Consider the following 19,093-nt stretch of genomic DNA (forward strand, 5'->3'; position numbering starts at 1 on the left):
TCTGGCATTTGCACGGATTGTGGCAAGGAAAATCATACCATTAATAACTGTTGGGATCTTTTTGGGAAATCAGCTTGGACCAATAAGTCTCTTGCGAAGGGCGATTTTACTTTTGATACTTCAAATGCACCTAGCCCACTCCAGTGGGGAGTTGAGCACATCATCCACCGTGTCCCGAGAAGGTTTTAACAATCGATTTTGCATACTTCGACAACTTCAAACTTAGTCTTTTACATCTTTGGCTATTGTGGCTCATTCAAGTACAACTGGCCTTCTTGCATTTTCATCCTCCTCACCTTGGGTTATAGATTTTGGTGCCTCCTTTTATATGGTAGGTAGTCCTAATTTCTTTGTGTCCTTGAACCCCACTAAATTACACTCTAAGGTTTCTATCGCTGATGGTTCGGTTACATCGGTTTTTAGTTCTAGCAATATTCTCTCAATTCCTTCTATTCCTCTTTTATTTGTGTTATATGTGCCTAAATTTCCTTTGAACCTTCTATCAGTTAGTCAATTAACTAAGTCTCATAACTATTCTATGACCTTCTTTCTTTCTCATTGTGTTATTTAGGATCTCTAGAAAAAGAATAGGATTGGTGGAGGATCCACTGAGCGAGACTGTTCCCCCTCAACCCGTCGAACACCTTCTGTAGATGCTCTACACCTCATTGTGGAGGCAAGTTGTGAGGCAGCTAGTCCGAAATCACCTCCTTGTACTCATCCAACATCGCTTGGATGGTCGTAGGCATTTGCTCTTGGCCTACTTCTTCATCTACCACCACCGTGGCTAGATATGCCTGCTCACCTTTTCTCAATCCCTTCTTGAGTTGCATGGCTGAAAAGAACTTCACATCGTCTCCTTTTTTTGCAACAGCTTGCACCATGCAAGGGTGATCTCCCATCAGACATAGGGAACCAGCAGAAGGCATTAGCACTGCCTTTGCCCCCCTAGGAACTCCATTCCCAAAATGACTGGAAAGTCATCCAATGGCACCACTGTGAAATTCACTTGACCTTCCCACTGTCCAAGCTTCACAATCACTTGCTTGGCTACTCCCAGAGTTGGCTGGGCTACATAATTCACTGCTTTCGTGCATCTCGTATCCTTCTCCAAGGTTAAGTTGAGTCTCCATGCTTTTTGCCGTGAAAAAAAATTATGAGTAGCCCCAGTATCCACCATAGTGCGGGTACTGTTCCCATTGATCCTCAAGTCCACAAACAGTAGTCCTTTTGCTAGTGCAACTTTTAGTGGTTTTGCCTGATTTTCCAATGCATTCAATCGTCGCATTGCACCCATTTTCGGGGTATGCCCCTCTTCCCCATCACTTTCCATTACCTACTCCGCAGTGGAAGCTTGTAAGGAATTAAGTGCTGCCTTGTGAGGGCACTCAAAAACTCTATGAGGGTCTTGACACAAATAGCATGAAAGTTTATCCTTTCCATTGGGTGTGTTGAACCCTAGAGACGATGAAACTTCTTTCGAAGTTGAGGCTTTATAGTCGGCTCCCCCACTTTTGGTTTGCCTTTCTTGAAAGACTTCCATTATTTCCCCCTCCGCCAAATTCTTTGGACGAAGTGGTAGTATCAACAACGTAGTCAGTCAAGCGTTCTGTGGCAACTTGTGCGGTAGACAAGTCTTGAACTCTTTGCCTATGAAGTTTTGTCCTTGCCAACGATTTCAACCCCTCAAGAAAATAGAATAGCTTATCCTTTTCCGACAGGTCCTTGATATCCAACATCAAAGCAGAAAATTGCTTCACGTATTCCCTCATTGACCCACTATGCTTGAGGTCTCTTAGTTTTTTCCTAGCATTATAAACATTCTCAGGAAAGAATTGGGCCTTGAACTCTCTTCAAGTTTGCTCAACTATCCACTACACAACGTCCATTTTCAATTTCATTGTACTTGGTACGCCACCACAGTTTGGCATCACCGACCAAGTGCATTGTCGCAGTATCCACTTTCACCTGTTTTGAGGCTGTCCTCATAGCGCGAGAGTACTGCTACATGTCAAATAAGAATTTCTCCAACTCCTTGGCATCACAGGTACCCCATACATCTTGGGTTCTGGTACCTTGATCTTGCTAAACCTTGGAGCGTTAGTTTCCCATAGCAAGAACCATCAGAATCATTTTTGCATCCAGATCAGCTATTCGAGATTGCAAAGTTTCCACAGTTTGGTGAAAGTCCTCTGACATTTCACCTATCAGACTTGCTTGATGCTTTTGTGATTCCATAACTTCATCAACAACAAGAAGTCCCCTCAGTTGGGCCATCTCCGTGGCCGCATTGTTGGCTATTGTCTCAGACTGTGCTTCCAGCACACTTATTCTCTCAGCAGTGGTTAGTGCCATGGTCATTTACCAAAGTTTTCCCAATCCCACAACGAAGGTAACTGAATTCACATTGCCACTAACTGAGCTCTGATACCAGGTGTCACAGGCCGGCTATTTTCATACCTTTTTGAAAGGACCATGCCGCGCTAGCTAAAACACTCTTGCTTAACTAGCCAGCCTATCGTTTACCACAATTCATCCACGAAACGCTTTCATTATCATTCAATCAAATATCAGCGGAAGCAGTAAGCAAGTATGAAAGCAATGGCAAGCAAATAGTAAACATTGAAGCAACGTTATTCATTAACAGAACTTCCGTTAACATTGTGTGTTTAGCGAGGGAGGCAAGTAGGCTAAACACGTTGACAATAGCTTGTGAGTTTTACAAGATTGATGAACACTTACCCTCCCCTAAAGAGTTTTACATGCAATTCTCATCTTGGCACTAAGAAACATCAAAGTGACCAAGGAGTCATACTGCCTTATTTGGCATACAGAGAAACTACTACTAGAAAATAAACCTACACTAACATTTACATGATGGAAACCTATCCCAAACACACGAGACAAGTGATCATAGGCAAGTATAATGCCCTGAACAAGCTCGACTCGTGACGAGGTGTCACAGGCCGACTATTTTCACACCTTTCTGAAAGGGCTGTGCGGAGTTAGCTAAAACACTCTTGCTTAACTAGCCAGCCTATCGTTTATCAACATTCATCCACGAAACACTTTCATTAGCATTTAATCAAATAGTAGCGGAAACAGTAAGCAATCATGAAAGCAGTGGCAAGGAAGCAATAAACATTGAAGCAACGCAATTCATTAACAACACCTTCGTTGACATTGTGTGTTTAGCGAGGGAGGCAAGTAGGCTAAACATATTGACAATAGCTAGTGAATTTTACAAGACTAATGAACACTCACCCTCCCCTAAAGTGCTTTACATGCAAAATTCATCCTAGCACTAGGAAACATCAAAGTGACCGAGGAGTCATACTGCCTTATTTGGCAATATAAAAATACTAGAAAACAAACCTATACTAGCATTTACATGCTGGAAACCCATCCCAAGCACACGAGACAAGTGGTCACAGGCAAGCATAATGCCCTGAACAAGCTTAGCTCGTGACACTCCCTCACTTATGCAGTCGACGTCCTCATAGATTTTGGCGCTAGGTACACTTCAACTTTGTCCACAAACGGTTGCATATCTTGCGCAAAAATCCAGCTGATTTCTTCATCACTAATGCCTTTCCATTTCACTAAGAACTCCTGCCGCTTCTTCCTTGAGGATATGAACTCTCTGTCTACAAGGATATCTTCAACTTCACATTTGTTAGGTTGCACTATCTTCAACTCTGTTCTGTTTGACTGACTTTTGCTCAGATCTTCGGTGTCAGCGTTGAATAGCTTAAGGCAGTTGACATGAAACACATGATGCACTTTTGTTCGGTTGAAGTGGTGCGGTCTTCTCCCCTGATCTGCCCACTTCTTCATCCGCTTAGAAGCTTTCTTCAGATAGGCTCGGGCAATCTCCAATCTTTAGTGAAGATGTACGCCCTGGGACTCTTTCCTCTGTACAACTCGCCCACTGTGTGAGGTAACAACGGCTGCTGGCCTTTAACAAGGGCTCTTGTTGATTGTTGAGCTCCTTTGGGCATTGAAACAAAACTGAGCCACATCAAGTAGTTGCACCCAATTCTTCTGGTTTTCGTTGACAAAATGGCATAAGTACCGTTCTAGTAGCCCTTGAATCTCTCTGTCTATCTGTCTGTCTGTCGGTGATAACTCGAAGAGATGTCAAGATGTGAACTGAGAAACCTAAAAAATTCTGTTAAGAAGTTGTTAGTAAATATTAAGTCTTGGTCACAAACAATGTCTTGGGGAACACCGTAATATTTCACAACATTCGCAATGAATAATTGTGCCGTATCCCTTGTCGAATAGTACTTTGGTGCAGCTATGAACGTACCATACTTCGAAAACCTATCTATAACCACAAGTATAGACCTTGCCTCCCCCACTTTGGGCAGGTTGGTGATGAAGTCCAGTGAGACACTTTCCCACGGTTTGGATGGTACTGGTAGGGGCTCCAGCAACCCTGCACTCTTCCTTCGCTCCCCCTTGTCTTGTTGGCAAATGAGACAAGTCCGGGTATAATCAACCACATCGTTACACATGTGCGGCCAATAATTCCTTTGCTTCAGTAGTCCTGTCATTGGAGTCATTCTCCACAAATACCCCTTAATGAACTTCTTGTAATAGTTGGTAAGGCCAAGACAGGAACACAACTCCTTCACTGTTGTGGGGATCTTCCATTCTTGAGTCATCCCCTTCTCTATACCCCTCCGGATATGACCTTGTTCAACCACATGACCAAGGAATTTGTTGCTCAGCTGAGCGAAAGAGCACTTCTCTTTCTTCACATACAGACCGTTTCCCCTTAGCCTGTTGAACACCTCCCGTAGATGCTCTTCATGTTTCCTCTGAAACAACACCAATGCTCCCAACGGTGCTTTGGAGGGGCAAACATATCCTGTTTCCAACTCATCAAGTTGTTTCCCTAACTTTGCTAGCTCTGGAGGCACCATTCGACATGACCCTTTAGCAGGTGGTTTCACTCCTGGCAACAAATCGATCCCATGCTCCACAGTTTGTTATGAAGGCAAGTCATGAGGCAGCTTATTTGGCATCACCTCCTTATACTCATCCAACACCGCTTGGATGGTTGTAGGCTTCTGCTCTTGGCCTACTTCCTTATCTACCACCACCGTGGCTAGATGTGTCTGCTCACCCTTTCTCAATCCCTCCTTGAGTTGCATGGCTGAAAGGGACTTCCCATTGTCTCCTTTTGTTGCAACGACTTGCACCATACATGGGTAATCTCCCATCAGACATAGCGAACTAGTAGAAGGCATCAGCCCTGCCTTCATCCCCCTCAGGAATTCCATTCCCAGAATGAGTGGAAATTCATCCAATGGCACCGCTGTGAAATTCGCATGACCTTCCCACTGTCCAAGCTTCACATTCACTTGCTTGGCTACTCCAAGAGTAGGTTGGGCTACAGAATTAACTACTTTCATGCGTCCTCTATCCTTCTCTAAGGATAAGTTGAGTCTCCATGCTTGCAGTTGTGAAACAAAATTATGAGTAGCCTCGGAATCAACCATAGCGCGGGTACTTTTCCCATTGATCCTTAAGTCCACAAACATTAATCCTTTTGCTCGTGTAACTTTCGGTGCTTTTGCCTACTTTTCCAACGCATTCACCTGCCGCGTTGCACCCATCCTCAGGGTATCATCCTCTTCCCCTTTGCTTCCCCCACTTGTCCCTAAGTGGAAGCTTGTAAGACATTGACTAAGCCCTTGTGTGGGCACTCCATAACTCTGTGAGGGCCTCCACACAAGTAGCATGAAATTTTACCCTTTTCATTGGGTGTGTTGAGCCCTCGAGATGATGAAACTTCCTTCGAAGTTGAGGCCTTATAGTCGGCTCCCCCACTCTTGGATTTTCCTTTCTTGAAATACTTTCACTATTTCGCTCTCCGCCAAACCCTTTGGACGAAGCAGTATTATCACCAGCATAGTCAAGTCAAGCATTTTGCGGCCACTTGTGCGTTGGACAAGTCTTGAACTCTTTGCCTATGAAGTTCAGTTCTTGCCCACGGTTTCATCCTCTCAAGAAAATTGAACAGCTTGTCATTCTCCGACATGTCCCTGATTTCCAACATCAAAGCAAAAAATTGTTTCTCGTATTCCCTGATTGACCCAGTATGCTTGAGGTCTCTCAGCTTTTTTCTAGCATTATACTCAATGTTTAGAGGAAAGAATTGGGCCTTGAGCTCTCTATTCAAGTCTGCCCAACTATTCACTACACAGCGTCCAGTTTCAATTTGTAGGAATTAGATGAGGAAAATGCTGTAGTACTGAAAATGCTTCAAGGCACGTTACAATGTCGTTTTCCTTAAAACGTTATTTGTCCCCACCAGATTGGTGTGTATTGGGTCAACAAATACGTTTCCAGGATACAATGTAGCCCATAATATGATCTGATATCAGTTTGCGTTATACACAAACGAAAACTGATCACAAACACCCTTAAAGTAATCTGAACAAACTTCCTGGAATTCTATCTCTGCAGAAAATAGAATCCAGATTTGAAAAAGATATAATTTGTGGTGGGATTTGAGAGAGAGAGAAGTAGAGAATGATGAATTTTCTTGTGTTTTTCGTGGAGTTAGCTTTGTCTTTATATAGACAAAATCATGCCTTTTCCGAAAGGTTGCATCTACTCCAAAAGGTTGCATCCATTCCAAAAAGTTGCATCCTTTTCTGAAAGGTTGCATCTGTTCCAAAAGGTTGCATTTGTTCCGAAAGGTTGCATTTGTTTCAAAAGGTTGCATTCGTTTTGAAAGGTTGCATCTCTTAATTAATTTTAAGAGATTATTCCGCCTTGTCATTTATTAATTACCTTTCCTTTTCCACTTTTTCCAATGTGGGATAAACCCACATAACTTTAAATGTTTTAGAAAATTTATCAAAGGAAGACTTTGAAAACCCACCCATAAAATCGTATATTTTAGAAAATATTTCAACACAATTTCATTGTACTTGGTACGCCAACACAGTTTGGCGTCACCAACCAAGTACATGGTCGCAGTATCCACCTTCACCTATTCTGAGGCCATCCTCATAGCGCGAAAGTACTGCTCCTCATCAAACAAGAAGTTCTCCAACTCCTCAGCATCATGGGCACCCCTCATACGTCCTGGGTTCTGGTACCTTGGTCTTGCTAACTTTTGGAGTGTTGGAGTTCCCCATAGAAAGAACCATCAGATTCTTCTTTACATCCAAATTAGCTATCCGTGATTACAAAGTTTCCACTGTGTAGCGAAAATCCTTTGACATCTCACCTAAGAAACTTGCTTGATGCTTTTGTGATCCCATCACTTCATCAACAAGTTCCATCATTTGAGCCACCTCTATGGCCACAATGTTGGCTGTTGTCTTAGCTTGTGCTTCTAGCACGCTGATTCTCTCAGCATTGGTTGGTGCCATGGTCACTTACCAAAGCTATCCCAACCCCACAATGGAGGTAACTGAATTCCCAATATGAAGCTCTGATACTAGGTGTCACAGGCCGACTATTTTCACACCTTTGTGAAAGGGCCGTGTGGCGCTAGCTAAAGCACTCTTGCTTGACTTGCCAGCGTATCGTTTACCAACATTCATCCATGAAACACTTTCATTAGCATTCAATCAAATAGCAGCGGAAACAATAAGCAATCATGAAAGCAGTGGCAAGCAAGCAGTAAACATTGAAGCAACACAATTCATTAATAACACCTCTTGTGTGTTTAGTGAGGGAGGCAAGTAGGTTAAACACGTTGACAATAGCTAGTGAGTTTTACAAGACCAATGAACACTCACCCTCCCCTAAAGAGCTTTACATGAAAAATTCATCATGGCACTAGAAAACATCAAAGTGACTCATACTGCCTTATTTAGCATACAATGAAACAAATACTAGAAAATTACCCTACACTAGCATTTACATGATGGAAACCCATCCCAAGCACACGAGACAAGCGGTCACAGGCAAGCATAATGCCCTGAACAAGCTTAGCTCGTGACACGAGGCCATGTAGGAGGTGGTTATTGTTGAATTTGAATTGAGAATTAGTGTCCACCACCCCCCACCTCTTTCCAAAGTGTATCTCCCATGAGACAAGCGGTCACAGGCAAGCATAATGCTCTGAACAAGCTTAGCTCGTGACACGAGGCCATGTAGGAGGTGGTTATTGTTGAATTTGAATTGAGAATTAGTGTGTCCACCCCCCACCTCTTTCCAAAGTGTATCTCCTTTCCTTCTTCTTCTTCTTCTTGCTTTGCTTCTCTAGAAAATTTTAAAGATTTTTTTTCCCCCCACAAAAGAAGAAGTAGTGTGTCCACCCCCCACCTCTTTCCAAAGTGTATCTCCTTTCCGAAGTGTATCTGTGGTGCATCTTGACTCTGCTTCTCTAAAACATTTTGAAGTTTCTTTTTTTCCCACAAACTTTGCTTCTATATTTTATATTTTTCAAAATCCTTTGTTGGAAGATTGGAATTAGTCCTGAGTTTTTCCCATCTTTTAAAGAATTTAGTGTTGGCATGACCCAGTCTACCATGTCATAAATAGGGAGACTCAATCACATAAACAGAATTAGGGATTCTTGCTTTTCTCAATTAGAGGAGACAAAATATTGAGTACACACAAACTATAGCTACAATCCCCTTGCTTGCAAAAACCGCTTTTTGGGTGAGCATTAACTTATATGACTCAAAGGTCAGTTTTATCCCTACTTTATTAAGAAGAGATCCAGACACTAGTTTTTGACTTATCTCATGTAAACGATAGACATCAATCAGCTATGTGTTTTACCAGAGCTAAGTTTTGGTTGTATTTTATTGAACATTTCTCTTAGGCTGCAAATGTGTTTGGTGGATCCAGTGTCTTAACTCCCACTCTTTTCCTCCCATCGTTAGGTTGACTTTGGGACCACATCTGCTATGACTGACTTGGTTGTTATTAGATGGGCCTGTGAGTTAGTTTTTTTGGGTCGTCTGGACTCCATATTCATTGGGGTGGTGCCTGACCTTACTGCAGACGAAGCATTTTCCTTTCTTCTTCTTAAATCTTGGTTGCCTGGTCCTCAAATAGTTCCTTTTATCCCTTGAAATTATTGTATGGTTTCTTATAAGGAAACCTTTTCTGTGATCATTTCCCTTCGTATGAATTTTCCTCCTTATCCTCAGATTCAACCAGATTGGCCTTGGTTGTTTCTTCCTTTGTCCTTCTCAGCTTGATCTCGCATTGTTCATCTTCTCAATCTGGATGCGCTTGATCAGGTCTTGTAAGGTCATGTCCTTACACTTGTGTTTTAGGGTCATTTATAGTCCTTCTAAGATGGGTGCAATTTCTTAATTAGTGCCTTTTCTTAATTAGTGCCATATCTTGGAAACTCCCATTTATGTTGGTCCCTTCTTTTTAGTACATCATTTACCAATCTTTGTTATTGAATGACTTGTTGCAAAATTGACTTATCTTCCACCATAAACCTAGGAAATTGTCTCTTTCAAATTTTTTAGACTCGGCATCCTTGGATACATTTTTGCTAATGAGCCATTGAGTCCCAAATCTCTGTGATCGTGCTGAGGGTGCAGTAGATGTCATAGGGCCATGCCATATGAGTGTGTGACCATGTAATTTTTGCACAAATAATTAGCTTGGTCCCACTGTTTAGCCTAAAGTTGTGTTGGTGGGTTTAGAAGCAGCAGAAAGCCAGGACTCCCTGAGTACAAAATCAGCTTTGATGCAAATAGGTGTGGAAATAGAGCAAGAAATTGAGAAATAAAGACAAGAGTGCAGAACAGGATTTCAGCAACCTTCTTTGACTCTAAGTAGCTAATAAATCCGTAAAATAATAAAGAGATGACTGCTGTTAATTTCAGTTGAGCAAATAAGATAAAAAATTCTAGTCATGACAGCAACTTAATCCTCAAATCAGAACCTAGCTTGGCACTATTTCAGAACTTTAACAGCGGATTTCTGTTAGCCTCTCGTGCCTTTAGCTGCGATGGAGGGACTGGTAGGCACTGTGGTGTCAAATCCTCAAAACCCTAGCCTCCAAATCTTTATTACAACCCTAGCTGGTCTTGAGCTTCTCAAAGATAAAATGCCAAAAAACTTCCTGGAGAAGTAGCTGAAAACTCCTATTTATGCTAGGCCTGAAGCTTCCAAGAGAAGCCAACTCGTATTATTCACATAATCCCTTCTAAAAGGCACTTATCTTCTAAATCCCCACCAAAAATAACTACAATCACAAAAATACCCTGAATATTACAGCATGATCCCCCAAAGCTAATTTGACCAAAATGAACCCCAAAGTTCAGAAATTAGAAAAATACCTTAGCACCCAAAAATAGCAACACTTGTAGAAGCAGAAAATTAAATAGAGACTGCTGATTGCCTCAAGCTCTCATGGTTTCCAGAATAAAAAGGAGTTTGGTGCTCCATCTCCTGTAGTTGGTACCATCAAAGGGTTTCAACTTGGCTGTGTCAGGGACTTGGGTGGTGGTTGCCTGCGCTCATTGTGCTTATTAACCAGACTTCAGTTTTAGAACCGTGGTAAAAAAATAATTTGATTTCAATAGTTTGTAGCACAATGACACAGCAGGGGTGTTTATTAAAACATGGTAAAATTAAAATTGCAGTAGTTGTATGAAGTAGTAAGAATTGCAGGCTGAAGCAGAGAAGGGTGACGAGAGTAGCCCCTTTTGTAGGTGCTGCAGATTTTATTTAGAGATTAAGTATGAAAACTAAAAAATAATTAAAAATAACTCTGGAATATGAACAGTCAAAGCTGAATTTTTAATGGCTGAAAAATTACAATTCAACAAATCAGTCTGGTAATTTGAACATTCATGGCTCAAATTTACAACCACAAAAACGGATGAATAATTGGAAAAAAAAAAAACTGCAGTAATAAACCCAGAAAATAAGCAGAGATTTGAATTTCAAGATCTCAAAGTGGGAGCTATTGCAATATAAAAAACTCTCTGGATGTTTGCTCAAAAACAAAGAAAATTTTGCGAAAATTAAGGTTTGGTGGTAGCAAACATTTATTATCCAACTTTGTTAATTGGTTAGTCTTGCCCGAAAAGCTCTTGGCTACCAAACGTTTGAGTGTTTGAGATTAAGAAGTTTATTGGTTAGTCTTGTGTCGAAATTAAGGTTTACTGTTCATGGGTATGGTATGAATGGGGTTAATTACTAAAATCATGACATCTGCCCTTTTTCACAGAACAGGTATCTGTAGTTAATTTTATTTTATTTTACACCTATGACAAGTAATGACTCTCATTCTCAGTTTTGAAAGGTCATTTTCATATATATATATATATATATATGTGTGTGTGTGTGTGTGTGTGTGTGTGTGTGTTTGTATTGTTTATTGCTTTCCCAACCAAAAATTAGTGCATAATTAATTGATGTGTGGAGCAGGGGCAGGTATTGAGGAGGGCATATATACACACACATACGCACACTAGTAAAGAAGGGCAAATGTTAAAACTGTCTTCTTCAGCAGATTATAGGTTTTAACAAAGTGCATACATGAAATCCTTCAGCAAAATATGACCTGATCAGCACTCAAATTGCTTCATTTTTACGTTCATCAATTTAAACTTACAAATTAATTTATTATGCAACTTTCTCAATGTTTCTCTTCCATCAATTCTTATTTCTTGTTCAGGTTACAGGTGGAGTAACTTGTAATGGGTTTGAGCGGGACGGGTTTGTTCCTGAGAAACAGCTGGTAACATTAGCTGGCATGACCTGCACATACCTGAGATGGCTGTGAGGGAAGCCATCAACTTTTCTGCACACCGTCAGGGTGTTGGAGGCTGAGCAGGTAAGACTAACTGCTTGGTTTATTCATGTATGTGTTTCCTGCCTAGTTTTGCACAAGTATTTATCAGTAGTTGAACTTCAATGTTGTTGATATTGATGGGAAGATATTATGATGAAAGTCAGCAGAAGAGAGGCGAAGCAGGAATTGTCCCAGATCCTGACATTGACACCCACATGAAGGTAATCATATCAATCCACAAGCAGGGATTTTTCAAACATCCCAAAATTATGTTTGAGAATCTTTTAACAGATTGACAGTTTTAACAGGCAATTCAGTCGAGAGACGAGAACAAGCTCTCCAGACTGATTATGTACTAAGGTTGTTTTGGGAGCGTGGATTTCAGGTTTCGGATTTGAATGTGCAGATTTAGACGTAAGTTAGTACAATTTTGTGTTGCATTTGATCTTAATCCATATAAATCTAAAGCCAAGCGCCCAAACATGAGGTAAAGGTATTTTGTTTTTCCTAGAACTGGATTAATGTATGCAGTGGGAGTGATACATTTTTGGGTAATTATTGCTTGTTTTCCACTTATAATGGACACACATTCCCAGATTCTTTCCAGTGGTTCTGGGATGTTGCAGTTTAGTTTGCCATTGGGTTGTAATAACGGGTTGCTCTAATTTGTAGCTCTCTTTGCTTCATTTTTATCAGATTTTATTATTATTTTCTGATACGATTATATATATATGAATATCTTCAGTCCATGCATGGATTATTTCTTTAGTTCCCATGCACAAGGAAATTATTATTACTAGCTATGGCATGCACTATGTGTGTGCTCCACAACTCTATTTTTTAAAATTTTTAAAAAATTATAAAGAAAATAATAAAAAATTAAGTAGTATAAGGGTATTTTGGGGTAGTTGTACATAGTTATAAGAGTATTTTTGGATAATTATGAGTAGTTATAGGGATAAATTTAATATAATTATAAGAGTATGTTAGAATAGTTGTGAGTAGTTAAAGGAGTATTTTGGAATAATCATTAATAGTTATAAGGATACATTTGATATTTTTGAAAGATGACATAAAAAGGAGAATCCCCTTTATAGAGTTAGAGATGCATGAAGTTTAGTTATCACACAGGAATTTTGTTTAGAGATGAACATGTGCAGTTCAATCTGAATTTTACATGAATTCTTTCACACGAACAAAAAGAATTCTCTCCATTTAGTTATCACACAGGAATTTTGTTTAGAGATGAACATGTGCAGTTCAATCCGAATTTTACATGAATTCTTTCATACGAACAAAAAGAATTCTCTCCATTTAGTTATCACACAGGAATTTTGTTTAGAGATGAACATGTGCAGTTCAATCCGAATTTTACATGAATTCTTTCACACGAACAAAAAGAATTCTCTCCATTGGGATGTACAAAATCTTTCTTTATTAAAGATAAAAATTTCGCATGAATGTTTCTGTTGAACATTGTTTATTGGAAGTTGCCGACTTTACACAGCCTATGCTATTGTTTTTGTTTCTGTCGAACATTGTGTATTGAAAGTTGCCGACTGAACACAGCCTAAGCTATTGTTTTTCTTCATGTTGAAGAGTGTTTTGCAGGATATCAGCTTCCCTACGAGGATCCTAATATCCTATATTTTAGGTTAGTGCCGTTATATCCCAAATGTCTGACATGCCATCTTTAGCATCTCACAACCCCAATTTGAAAGAGGATTTTTTTTTTTTCCTGAATTTAAATTTATTTTAATTAAAATTATATTTGAACAAGCGCTTTTTGCATGACTCATGTATGTGTCACTCGATCTTCAATAATTGAAGTATTTTTATTATATTAGGGATTTTTTAAAATAATATTTGCTATTATGCAAATAATTTGTGTCATTTAGGGAGGGAGGGAGGGAGCGAGGGAGGCTTTCAATAATTAAAATATATTTATTATATTAGGAAAATTTTAAAATAATATTTGCTATTATGCGAAGGAGGCTGAAAAATCTTAAACCCATCAAAGGTCACCACACTAATACACTTAATGATATAAATCGAGTATGGATGTGTAGCATGGTAATATGCATGCTCCTTAACCTTAACATGTGTATCCCAATTGGTCCTACCTTATTCCTTATGAGATTAACCTTAGTTCCTTAATCCTTAGCTCTTCCAAAAGGAAGATAACATTCAGAGTCACAAATACATAAAATTGCGCTCCCCTTGTTACTTCACTTCTGCAGAAAATAAAATCAAATACATATTCCTACTAAACCGCAACATCGTCAAACAAGATGACACCCATCCGAGCAGCGTGCTAATGAAACACCTTGGGTGGTAAACCCTTGGTGAGTGGATCTGCAACCATGGAGTTTGTCCGAATATGGTCTATCGACACTTGATGACTCTGAAACAACCTTAATCGCCAGAAACTTGATGTCAATATGCTTTGACTTGGTGAAACTTTCGTTGTTGTTTGAATACAACACTGTAGAATTATTGTCACAATAGATCTTGAGTTGTTTTTAAACCCTGTCCAAGATATGTAGCCCTGTGACAAAATTTCACAACCAAATTCCTTGATTAGATGCCTCGTAGCATGCTATAAATTTTGCTACCATGGTTAAAGGAGCTATGAGAGTCTACTTAACACTCTTCCAAGGAATAGCACCTCCAGCCGGAAGATAGATATAGCCCAAAGCAGATCTCTTGTTGTCTTGGAATCCAACGAAATTAGATTAGAATACCCAATTATCTCAAGTTGATCTAATTTCCTGTAGGTAAGCATGTAGTCTTTTGTTATCTGAAGATACCTCATAACCCTCTTAGCTGCCTTCCAATTATCCAATCCTGGGTTCCTCAAATATTTGCCTAAAATTCCAACTATGTACGCCAAATTCGGACACGTACATACCTGGGCATACATAAGACTCCCTACAGCTAACGCATAAGGAATCTTCTACATTTCCTTCTTTTCAACCTCAGTCTTGGTGCATTGACTGAGACTGAACCTTTCTCCCTTAGCTGTGGGTGTATCTCCTGGGTGACAGTTTTTCATGCCAAATAGTAAGTACCCTTTCAATATAATTCTTTTATGATAACCCAAGTATACCTCGAGAGCGATTTCAACGTATTTGAATTCCTAATACAAAAGGACGTCCCCAAGATCTTTCATCTCAAAATTTTTGGTCAGAAATCTCTTGGTTTCGTGCAATAAGCCTATATCACTACTCGCCAGCAATATGTCATCGACATACAGAACCAGGAATATAACTTACTCCCACTGACCTTATAGTATACACAATCATCAACCGAATTTACCTTAAAATCATACGAGATGATTACTCAATGAAATTTGTGATACCATTGATGGGAAGCCTGCTTGAGCCCATAGATGGATTTCTTTAATTTGCAGACTATATTTTCTGGATTTCTAGAAATAAAATTTTCAGGCTGCACCATATAAATTGTTTCATCAATGTCACCATTAAGAAACATTGTCTTTACATCCATTTGATGAAGCTCTAAGTCCAAATGAGCCACCAATGCCATTATAATCCTGAAAGAGTCTTTCGATGAAACCGAAGAGAAAGTCTCTTTATAATCAATGTCTTCCTTTTGAGAGAATCCCTTAGCAACTAGACGTGCCTTTTATCTCTCAATATTACCCCTTGAATCCCTCTTGGTCTTAAATATCCATTTGCAACCGATGGGCTTTACATCTTTGGGTAATTTGACGAGATCCCAAACATCATTTGCTTTCATGAAGTTCATCTCATCATTCATGACATCAATCCACTTATGAGAATTAGAACTTTGTTTGACTTGATGGAAGTTGATCGGATCATCTTCCACCACACCTATGTTAAACTCATGTTCTTGGAGAAAGACAATATAATCATCCAAAATCGCACTTCTCCTTTCTCTAGTGGATCTCCTTAATGGCATCACTTCTTGAGGTTGTTGAGTTTGTTCTTCTGGAGCAATATCCTCATTTTGCGTAGAGAGTACAATGATATTGTCTTGTATTGTTTCTTGAATAGGTTCAATATCAATACTTGGAAGAGAAATAAATTCCTCCTCAAAGACAATATCCCTAACTTTATCTCCCCAACAAACTCAACTTCCTCAAGAAACCTGACGTTTCCCATCTCAAAGAAGATCTTGTCGAGGAATCTCAAATTTTATGATTTACACATGAGGTCATTTTTAAGCAAGCCCAAGAAACAATGTCCTTGTCTCCATATAAAATTGTTTCAATTGAGGTTTGTAATATTTAACAAAAACATATTTAATGAAAGATTGGATAAAAAATTTATCCATGCGAAAACATATGTAACAAAAGAAGATTTAATTGCAACAATTTGTTGAACAAATCCAAGTAACTAAAGAATACTAGAAAATAATTGAAACCCTCGAAAAAGGGAAAAGAACAAAGACAAGCTGTTAGATTGCCCCTTTACTTAAAAGCTTAAGCTGTTAGGTTGTGGACCAACAATGTATACCAAGTTTTAACACTTCCCCGCATGTGCAGCCTGACAACACGTGGAGAGATAAACAAATGATAAATAAAAATAAATGCAGGCGACAATATAAGGACCTTGGACCTCCTGGTAATCAATGCTTTGATGCCATATTAGATTACCACTTTACTTAAAAGTTTAAGCTATTAGGTTGTGGACCAACAATGTATATCAAACTTTATTACAAACCATTACCTTCTTGTGAAAGATATCATGGAGAAGAAAAAATAATAACAACTAAGAAACATCCATTAGTAAGAAATTACTATGACAACTTGATAAAAAGACTTAGGTAATTGAAGAACAAAATCCACAGAAAATAATGTTACTAATTCAGCTTTTACATTTTTTTTCCTGCTTCTAAAAAATATTGTAGAAAATATATTTGTTAGATAAATTATACACGTACAAAATTATAAATAAAATTGAAAAAATTTGCAAGAATAATCCCAACAACCAAAATAAAAAATGTAATGTGTAGGAGATTGGCATATTTGAAATCAAAGAAAAATTAGAAAAGAATAATATTAACCACGATTAACAATCAAAGCATAGAAAATAATTTAAGCATTATTCAGGCTTACCTTTTTCTTCAAATGAACAAGAAGGAAACAAGACGTGGACACCACATGGTTCCTGAATGCTAGAACAGATGCACACAGGAAGATGAGAAGCCTAGAACACAATCTCAAATCTAACTCCAAAATAATTAATAGAAGAATAACATATTAAAAATCAAACAATAATAAGAAGAGGATAATGACCTCCTTCAAAATGAATCCATTAAGAGATGAGAAACCATGAAGCCCTTACAGTCAACCATATGGATTAAGGACACCCTCAACTCAAATTTAACAACCTCTGAAGAGAAATATAGAGCTGAGTTTGCAAGCAAGTTTACCAAGAGAGTGGAGCTTTTTCCTCATTTAATTTAATTTTAATTAAAAATATATAAGAAAAGTTTGGGTGGAATTTTATTTTCACAATTGATGTTCTCAAAAAACGTTGGATGGTCTAGCGTTTTTTAAACTAAAATAGGTTGGATTGTCCAACGTTTTTTAATGTGTTAGGATGTTCTCAAGTAGCGTTTTTTGCTTTCCTTTAACTCTGAGTGCAAAGCAAAGAGAACATGGCGCTTCCTCATCATCATCATCATCTGTAGGTACTGCAGATCATCATCTTCATCTCTGCACTTCTCTAAGCAATAATCAATTCAGTGCTTTCCAATTTTCCCATTTATTACATGCCAATTTTACCTTTGCAGAAGAGGATCTCGACTCATGGAAAAATACCAAAGAAATTTCCCTAGGCGAGGAACGTCCGAGAGTTTTAAATATTCCCTGGTCGGATGGAGGTCAGTTACTCTTTCCAAAAATAAGGGAGGGCTCAGAATCAAGCGTTTGGAGATCATGAATAAGGCTCTTCTTTGCAAATGGATTTGGAGGTTTGCTATTGAAGACAATAGCCTATGGAAAAAGGTGATATGTGTCAAGTATGGTTTCAATACACCCACATGACGCTCCATTATCCCCTCTGATACCACATGTGGAAATCTTTGGATGAATATCATTAAACTCAATTTGGTTACGTGGGATCATATGACGATTTTGGTTGGGGATGGGAATAAAACAAACTTTTGGACTGAAAAATGGGCCTCCTCGGACACCCTTTTTAACCTTTTCTGAAACCTTTTCAACATGACGTCTCAGCAAAATGCTAAAATTACAGATGTTTTGTAGTTTCATAAAAATAGTCCCTTTTGGTGTCTATTGCTTAAGCGTCAAAGTACAGGAAATGAGGCAAATCAAGTGTTGGAGCTTTTGAATTTGATTTATAAGATATGATTAAAAGAGGCAATCCAGATTTGTGTTTCTAGGATCTCAACTCCTTTAAATTCTTTTTGGTGGCAAGTTTTTTTAGAGTTCTTGCCTAGCACACCCACCACAGCCATCTTAAACCAGCAGCCAAGCTTTGGAACATTATCATTCCGACAAAGATTAGTGTTTTTTGCTGGTTGGCAATTAACAATAGAATTCTGACTTCAGATAACCTTCAAAAAAGGGGTTGGAATTTGGCTCCAATGTGTGTTTTCTACAAGAAGGATGTTGAAAATGTTAATCATCTTCTCATTCATTGTCAATTTAGTAGAAAAGTGTGGTCCTCCTTATGCCATTTCCTGTAATTACAGATGGTCATGCCGTATGAGATAAGTTCTTTTTATGATATTTGGAATTCTACGTCTCTTAAAGGTTTTCTAAAGAACCTCAGAGCAGCCATTATGGCGGTGGTTTGTTGGGAGATTTGGAAAGAGCAAAATAGAAGAATTTCTTGGGAGCACTCCTTCTTAGTCGTTGAAATTCACTCTAGACGCATTTTGTAGTCTCTTCCATTGGTCTAGGTTTTATCCCACTCTCTCAAATTTGGACTAGGAAGAGTTTCATTGCATTTTAGTAGATTTATAAGGTTAACTCGGAGGTTCTCTTGTGGCATTAGGTGTTCCGCGGTATTCGACTTATCTTTTTTGGTTGGTCGTCTTGCTAGTTTCGCTGTCGATTCTTCTTGTAAGGCAATGATGATGGAGAAATTCTTTATATTTCCTCTGGAAGCCCCTTTTGTGTTCAGATTTGCGCAATCCATATGATTATTTCTCCAAACTGACTTGATGTCCTTTCTATCCTTTTCTCCTAGTTTTTTCTTGAAAGCACACGTTGTTCGGCTTCTAATCTTGCATCTTTTGCTTTAATATTCTTCTTTGTTGGCTGAATCGTGAAATCCCTTATCATTCCTTGAGAGATTTTTGGCTATCGTGGGATTTTCGTAGCTG

At 38.9% G+C, this 19,093-nt stretch overlaps 1 protein-coding gene across 3 annotated transcripts in view; it reads left to right on the forward strand.

The window, feature by feature from the left end:
* The window catches only part of LOC131168682 (pentatricopeptide repeat-containing protein At5g03800), a 42,647-nt gene extending 30,169 nt beyond the window's left edge, over positions 1-12,478 (forward strand). Inside the window, exons 2-4 of one of the 3 annotated variants that reach the window (XR_009140385.1) lie at positions 11,633-11,791; positions 11,895-11,970; positions 12,058-12,478. Coding sequence is in view for 1 of the 3 variants with exons in the window: in XM_058128307.1 (XP_057984290.1) it covers positions 11,633-11,648 (16 nt within the window). In the remaining 2 variants the exon portion in view is untranslated. Of the gene's footprint in view, positions 1-11,632 lie in introns of all 3 variants that reach the window. The other 2 variants (XR_009140386.1, XM_058128307.1) reach the window with 2 other exon arrangements.
* Positions 12,479-19,093: the final 6,615 nt, after the last annotated feature.

This window comes from Malania oleifera, chromosome 11 (assembly GCF_029873635.1).
Source record: "Malania oleifera isolate guangnan ecotype guangnan chromosome 11, ASM2987363v1, whole genome shotgun sequence".
Lineage (NCBI taxonomy): Eukaryota > Viridiplantae > Streptophyta > Magnoliopsida > Santalales > Ximeniaceae > Malania > Malania oleifera.